The following is a 7,962-nucleotide window of genomic DNA, read 5'->3' as shown; positions in this document are numbered from 1 at the left end:
GTTGGAACTGGTCCTGGAACAGCTGTTGGGAATCCGCCCACCTAACTTTTGTCGGACACGCAGTCGTATTAATTGAGCGCCTACACACAGAAGAACTACAAGATGGCGCAGGCTATATTTGAAGTCCTGGAAGGTATCAAAACATTTGATCATATTCACACTTTTATTTTAGCAACATGCTAGTGGGTTTTAAGACAACGCTTTCTAGCAACAGTGCGGTTATTTTAAGTTATCTTGGAGGTGAAATTATGTCATTGTGGTATGATAAAGCCATTATAATCGATGCCAGACAGTTAGCTAGCTATTATTTCGTTGAGCGAATTTTTATAATCTTCATTGGATTCTTTAGATTTGCTTGTGGTAATGCATTGCTTTTCCCTTGGTTTGGTAATTCGTTGAGAATAAACAACTGCCACTTGAGATAGCAATCATTTACCACCACCAGAAAATGTCAGGAATCGGCAGTCTTGTAGGACTGGTGCGCCACTGCTCTTTCCGACTATCACGCATTTTGATTTGTTCATGTCGTACTGTGATATATGCACCATGATTTGCACCGTTCTGACCCCCAGTTATATTATTCTGTTCCAGGGATGGACAACCAGACAGTCCTGGCTGTCCAGTCTCTGTTGGATGGCCAGGGAGGTGTGCCTGACCCAAACAGCCAGAACGTCTCCGGCTCATCTACCATTCAGTCAATGGGTGTGCGCTTCTCCTCACTTCCCCTTTCTCCTCTTGATCAGTGCATGACTGCATTGTGTTTGTCATAGAAAGGAACTACTCTAACACACATCAAACATGCATTCTGCATCTCCATTTATTGCCATTGAAATACTAAAGTGTTGATATATCCCCAATTGTTCTCTACAGACGACGAAGACGTCTTTCTTTGTGGGAAGTGCAAGAAACAGTTCAATTCATTGCATGCCTTCATGACCCACAAGAGAGAGCATTGCCAGTCCAATGCCCCCTCCCTGTCTACAGTATCACTGGCATCTAGTAATGCCTACACCCCTGTGCCCTCCATTAGCTCTGTGCCACAGACCCCCGCCAACAGACAGGTGGGTACTGGCTTCTTTTTTATTGTTAGCTGAGATGTTTGTTATTAATTAGTCTCTTCCCAAAGTGGAGTGCCATGAGTGAGAAACTAGTTACTCATCTCCTGTTTTGGCAAGTGTGTCGTACCATAGCATCCTCTCTAGAACAATAATTTGCTTGCATTGTAAATGCTGGCTAATGCGGTCTTCCTTTTTTCTTTGTTTTGCCATCCACATCAGGTATCCACATACATTACAGTGCCTCCATCTCCTCTTACTCACACACTTGTCCAAGGCAATGTTTTAGTGAGTGATGATGTTCTGATGTCTGCCATCTCTGCCTTCACGTCCATTGACCAACCCATGGCAGCTTTGCAGCCCCCTATTCAGGTAAGTGGTGTTCATTGAATTAAGCTATTCTTCTGGCTGTAGTCACTATAAACAGTTGAAGTTGGAAGTTTACATACACCTTAGCCAAATACATTTAAACTCAGTTTTTCACAATTACTGACATTTAATCTTAGTAAAAAATCAATTTCTTAGGTCAGTTAAAATCACCACTTTATGGATCATTGTCCATTTGGAAGACCCATTTACAACCAAGCTTTAACTTCCTGACCGATGTCTTGAGATGTTGCTTCAATATCCACATAGTTTTACTCCTCATGATGCCATCTATTTTGTGAAGCACACCAGTCCCTCCTGCAGCAAAGCACACCCACAACATGATGCTGCCACCCCCGAGCTTCACGGTTGAGATGATGTTCTTCGGCTTGCAAGACTCCCCCTTTTTCCTCCAAACATAATGATGGTCATTATGGCCAAACAGTTCTATTTTTGTTTCATCAGACCAGAGGACATTTCTCCAAAAAGTATGATCTTTATCCCCATGTGCAGCAATCCGTAGTCTGGCTTTTTTATGGCGGTTTTGGAGCAGTGGCTTCTTCCTTGCTGAGAGGCCTTTCAGGTTATGTCGATATAGGACTTGTTGTACTGTGGATATTGATGCTTTTGTACCTGTTTCTTCCATCATCTTTACAAGGTCCTTTGCTGTTGTTCTGGGATTGATTTGCACTTTTCGCGCCAAAGTACGTTCATTTCTAGGAGGCAGAACACGTCTCCTTCCTGAGCGGTATGATGGCTGCGTGGTCCCATGGTGTTTATACTTGCGTACTATTGTTTGCACAGATGAATGTGGTACCGTCAGGCATTTGGAAATTGCTCCCAAGGATGAACCAGACTTGTGGAGGTCTTTTAATATTTTTTTCTGAGGTCTTGGATGATTTCTTTTGATTTTCCCATGATGTCAAGCAAAGAGGCACTGAGTTTGAAGGTAGGCCTTGAAATACATCCACAGGTACACCTCCAATAGGCTAATTGACATCATTTGAGTCAATCAGAAGCTTCTAAAGCCATGACATCCTTTTCTGGAATTTTCCAAGCTGTTTAAACAGTCAACTTAGTGTATGTAAACTTCTGACCCACTGGAATTGTGATACAGTAAATTATAAGTGAAATAATCTGTCTGTAAACAATTGTTGGAAAAATTACATGTGTCATGCAGACAGTAGATGTCCTAACCGACTTGCCAAAACTATAGTTTGTTAACAAGAAATTTGTGGAGTGGTTGAAAAATGAGTTTTAATGACTCCAACGTAAGTGTTTTGTAAACTTCCGACTTCAACTGTAAATCTTGTTTACGTTCCCTTCTCAGAGTAACCTGAGTATGCACACAGGTGCACCCTACCTCCAGCACCATCAGCAGTCCTCCCACTCTCTCCCACCCGGACAGTCTCAGCCTATGTCCTCCCAGGTGCTGTCCAGTATCAGCAACTCAGTGGTCCAGGTCTACAGCACTATGCCTCAAATGTCTGTGAGTGGTAGTGCAGAGATTCACACCCTGGGCTTGCAGCCTTTCCAATCTGTACAGGTGAGCTTTTACTAAGGCAATCTGTCATTTGCACAGAATGAGGAGGATGCCAGACTTGTTTATTTACATGTCTGTACTCTGCAGTGTTTGGGCAACATCCTAAAGATGTTGGACCATTAGTTCATGTGTTATACATGGCCAGGTTGCAGTTGTAAATGTGAACTTGTTCTCAACAGGCCTACCTGGTTAAATTAAGGTGAAATAATAAAATCAAATGTATTATTTCTGCCCCACAGGTCCCAAGTCAGTGTGTGGAGAGCCAGTCATTCAACACTCCTCCAGTATACAGTCCTGGGAAGCAAGGCACCAAGACCAAAACCTGCAGCATCAATGCAAACCTAACTGAGCTTGAAGAGTTTGACAAGGTGATCATTCCTAAACAACCAAGAAATGGCAAGAAAGGCCAGGATGGAGCAGCAGGTATGATTTTGAGAAACAAATGTCAATATACATATAGGTCTGTATCCTAAGAAATTATTTTTTATATTACATGTTTCTCATTATTGGCTGAATAGAATAATGTTGTCCGTTCTATGCATCGGCTTTTCAGCTGAACAAATGAAAGGAAAGTCCCAGAAGCTTAAGTGCAATTTCTGTGACAAAGTCTTCTCCAAAAACTTTGATCTCCAGCAACATATCAGAAGGTGAGTTTCACAAATCGAGTTCACCAATCAGCCCAAATTAAAAAGCACTATCCATATGCATTGAATCTACCTAGGATAAGAATATCACATGTTTTATATTGTAATCTTGGATGTCTCCACAGTCATACAGGGGAGAAACCTTTCCAGTGCATTGTATGCGGCCGGGCCTTTGCCCAGAAGTCTAATGTGAAGAAGCACATGCAGACACACAAAGTGTGGCCTTCGGGAGTGGCCAATTCAGTGTCCAGGCTGCCCATCACAGTCAAGGTGGTACCACTGTGTGCAGAGGAGGTCATAGAGCAACAGGAAGAACAGGAGGAACAACAGGAAGAGGAGGAGCAGCCAGGTAATCATCTCACTGTCTAATCATGATCAGTTCTCTATAGGCCACTAAGACCTTTTAAGGATGACATAGTGGCAATAAGTAACGATTACCAAAATCCAAAGTCAATGAAATATGTAGTAATGTATAAGGTTTTAAGTATGTATTATAAATGTAGATTGTATACTGAATGTGTGTCCAGAAGCCCCAGGTGAGCCCGACGAGAGAGACTGTGACTCCCAGACTGATGTGGACAGCTTGGGAGATGGTGACTGCAAGCAGAAAGGCCAGCAGGCCCCCCAGACCAAGCAGATTATCCTGATCGACAGCTCCTACCAGTGCCAGTTCTGTGCCGGCAAGTTCAGCACCTACTTCCAGCTCAAATCTCACATGACCCAGCACAAGGGGGAGCAGGTGAGTCCACATGGCCAGAGGGAAGGATCTACCGGGAACAATAATGAAGCATTCATGCACAAGCCTTATTATGCACAGGGGCAATCAGTGCTAATATTATTTGGCAAACTTTTTTTGTCAGTTATTCAAATATGAATCTCTCCATATCCCAGTCTACTGTCCCCACTTGCTTCAAGATATCCACCATTGTTGCTGTACCCAAGAAAGGGAAGGTAACTGAACTAAATGACTATCGCCCCCGTAGCACTCACTTCTGTCATCATGAGGTGCTTTGAGATGCTACCTGAGGACCATATCACCACCTTACCTGACACCCTAGAGCATATCGCTGCAACATATCCACGGACGACACAATCGCCATTGCGCTGCCCTATCCCACCCGGACAAGATAAATACTTATGTAAGAATGCTGTTAATCGACTACAGCTCAACCTTCAACACCATAGTGGCCCTCCAAGCTCATCACTAAGCTCAGGTCTCTGGGTCTGAACCACTCCCTGTGCAACTGGATCCTGGACTTCCTGACGGGCTTATCCCAAGTGGTAAAGTTGGGCAACAACTCCTCCGCCACGCTGATCCTCAACACGGGAGCCCCACCGGGTGTGCTTAGCCCCTTCTTCTACTCCCTGTTCACCCATGACTGTGTGGCCACACGTGTCGCCAACTCAATCATCAAGTTTGCTGAGAACACAATAGTGGTAGTCCTGATTACCAACAACGATGAGACAGCCTACAGGGAGGGGCTGAGAGCCCTGGTGGAGTGGTGCAAGGAAAATAACCTCTCCCTCAATGTCAACTAAATGAAGGAGCTGATCGTGGACTACAGGAGACAGCAGAGAGAGCAGGCACCGATCCACAGGTTGCAGTGGAGAGGGTCAAAAGCTTCAGGTTCCTTGGCGTGCTGATAACCTGAAATGATCCCTTCACACAGACAGCGTAGTGAAGAATGTGCAACAATGCCTCTTCAACCTCAGAAGGCTGAAGAAATTCGGGCCCTCACAAACTTCTACAGATGCGTCTTTGAAGCTATCCTGTCGGGCTGTATCACCGCCTGGTACGGCAATTGCATTGTCCTCAACCGCAGGGCTCTCCAGAGGGTGGTGCGGTTAGCTCAACGCATCACCGAGGGCACACTGCCTGCCCTCTAGGACATCTACAGCACTCGGTGTCACAGGAAGGCCAAGAAGATCATCAAGGACCTCAGCCACCCGAGCCACAGCTTGTTCACCCCACTACCATCTAGAAGGTGGATACATTACAGGTGCATCAAAGCTGGGCCCAAGAGACAGAGAGGTCCTATCTCCAGGTCATCAGACTGCTAAAGAGTCACCACAAGCTGGCCTCCACCCAGTACCCGGTACTCAATGCTGCACCTGAAAAACTGCTGCCCAATGTACAAAGTCATGAACACGGGTCATTTTTTAAATAATGTTTACATTCTGTATTGTAGTCATGGCTCATCCTATATAACTTATTTTAAAATATTTCTGGATTATGTGTAATTTTTTTTATTGCTAGGTATTACTGCACTGTTGGAGCTTGAAATCTGCAATAACATCCACAAATCTGTATACGCTACCAGTAAACTTTGATTTGTGTCAGATGTCTTAGAAGGATGAGAACAGAGCTTCTAATGTTCCTTCCTGCTGTGTTTCAGGTATATAAGTGTGTGGTGAAGACCTGTTCCCAGACATTCCAGAAGCTGGATCTGTTCCTGGAGCATATCCGGACGCACCAGGAGCAGCTCACCTACCGCTGCCACCTGTGTGGCAAGGTGTTCCCCTCGCTGTTTGAGCTGGGGGTACACCAGTACTCCCATTGCTTCTGTCCCCAGCAGAACCCACGCAAGGAGACTACTTTTTATAGGTCAGCTTCACCATCTCCACTTTTTTAATTAGGCCATCCTAATGCTTACAAAGTTCAGTCAGTGACTTTGGTTAAACATTTTTATTTTCAGTGTGATCACAACTTCTGTGTTATGACCTTTAGTTTGACCCCAGGGTTAGTGGTTTCACAAGTGTTTCTATCACACTCAGGTGCATGAAATGCCAAAGCCGGTACGCCACACAAGAGGCCTTGGAGCAGCATTTATTAACTGCCTCCCATAACTTCCCCTGCCCACATTGCCAAAAGGTATGGTCTAGAAAAAATGGTTGTCATTCACTGCTAGGGTTAGCATCTAATTTCCATGCAGTTACTCTAAAGAATGCATTTCATTTTGTCAGGTTTTTCCTTGTGAGAGGTATTTCCGACGACACCTGCCCACACATGGTATCGGAGGGAGGTTCAAATGTCAGATATGTAAAAAGTTCTTCAAAACCGAGCACTACCTCAAACTGCACACTCGTATCCACTCAGGTGAGGCATGCAGACACATTAGCCCATGATGCAAATAACTTTCCCTCAATTCTCTTTGCTGTGCTTATGGAAACACTGTCATTTCATTGCAGGAGAAAAGCCATACAAATGTTCTGTTTGTGAGGCCATGTTTAACAGGAAGGACAAGGTGAAGAGGCACATGCTCATTCATGAGCCCTTTAAGAAATACAAATGTCCATTTAGGTAAGTGAGACCTCTGTTCCAACAGGTCATAAGTGAGGCTATTTGGAAAGCTGAGCCACAAAGGATTCCAACAAAAAGCTGTGGATACCTTTTGACGTCAATGAAACTAAGCTCTGCTTTATTGGCATATTCAAAGCATTGTTTTGTTCTTTCAGGACACATGTTGGCTGCACTAAAGAGTTTAACAGACCAGACAAGCTGAAGGCACACATATTGTCTCATTCTGGTGAGTGTTTCCTGTCTGTTGTTGTAAATTATTAATAGTTACAGCTGTAAACATAAACCTTGTTGCCGGTCTTGACAGCCATTTTAAAGTTAGGGTTCAAAACAAGAGCCATACCTTTTTCTGTCATCCCAAGGTATTAAGCCCTATAAATGTGGGTACTGCCAGAAAGCTTTCAGCAGAAGAGCCCACATGCTGGAGCACCAGCGCTCTCACACAGACAACTATCGTTTCCGCTGTGCCACCTGCAACAAGGGCTTCACGCGACAGAAGTACTACAGAGACCACAAGTGCCCCGTGGCTGCGGAGAAGAGAGTGAAGAGGCAGGGACACAGGACAGAGGGGAACCAGGAGTCAGAGCATTGCAGGGAAGAAAGGGAGGAAGAAGAGAGGATTGAGGACCCTCAGGCAGTGGAGTCAAGTGTTCCAGTTGAGGATCAGTCAGAGGGAGGAGAGGCAGAGCACTTTGGAGACTGCTGAGTGACACTGACTGTTTACAGCAGAGCACCCATTTTTAGAGACAATGGATTGTGGCCTGAGTTACATTCAAGCCAAATCTTGATATTGTCCTGAGACTACCTCTGCATGTGGAAGGGATTTGAATCTCACTCTCTCTCCAATTAAAAGGTGTTTCTATACGTTTTATATTAAAACATTCTAGCTTGGCACTTTTTCCTGTTAGTGATTGTTATTCAGAACAGTGAGATGCCTCATCCGTGACCAGACGTGATAATGTTTTCATCCTGATGAAAGCACTTTGTTTAAAAGGTATTTTTTTTCCCACATGTACAGTCACTATTGTGGACATTCCTGACTACCTTAGGCACTAA

General features: G+C 44.4%; 1 protein-coding gene across 1 annotated transcript; it reads left to right on the top strand.

Annotated features, from left to right (window-relative positions):
- The first annotated feature begins 85 nt into the window (after window positions 1–85).
- Window positions 86–7,917, top strand: LOC135528192 (zinc finger protein 341-like). The gene is made up of 15 exons (XM_064957104.1): window positions 86–133; window positions 592–702; window positions 871–1,061; window positions 1,278–1,427; window positions 2,752–2,967; window positions 3,204–3,387; window positions 3,518–3,611; window positions 3,734–3,957; window positions 4,136–4,347; window positions 6,005–6,213; window positions 6,384–6,480; window positions 6,573–6,705; window positions 6,798–6,909; window positions 7,065–7,135; window positions 7,269–7,917. The coding sequence occupies exons 1-15, from the start codon at window positions 103–105 to the stop codon at window positions 7,610–7,612; spliced, it is 2,379 nt and encodes a 792-aa protein (XP_064813176.1). The 5' UTR covers window positions 86–102; the 3' UTR covers window positions 7,613–7,917.
- Window positions 7,918–7,962: the final 45 nt, after the last annotated feature.

Source organism: Oncorhynchus masou, chromosome 33, assembly GCF_036934945.1.
Source record: "Oncorhynchus masou masou isolate Uvic2021 chromosome 33, UVic_Omas_1.1, whole genome shotgun sequence".
In the NCBI taxonomy this organism is placed as follows: Eukaryota; Metazoa; Chordata; class Actinopteri; order Salmoniformes; family Salmonidae; genus Oncorhynchus; species Oncorhynchus masou.
This window is presented reverse-complemented; position numbering and strand designations above follow the sequence as displayed.

What these genes read in the sequence shown, in the direction of transcription:
- LOC135528192 (XM_064957104.1), top strand. Translation starts at nt 103, where the DNA reads ATGGCGCAGGCTATATTTGAAGTCCTGGAAG. An exon ending in CTTTGCAGCCCCCTATTCAG is followed by an intron (nt 1,428 to 2,751) that starts GTAAGTGGTGTT and finishes TTCCCTTCTCAG; the next exon opens with AGTAACCTGAGTATGCACAC. An exon ending in GGAAGAGGAGGAGCAGCCAG is followed by an intron (nt 3,958 to 4,135) that starts GTAATCATCTCA and finishes ATGTGTGTCCAG; the next exon opens with AAGCCCCAGGTGAGCCCGAC.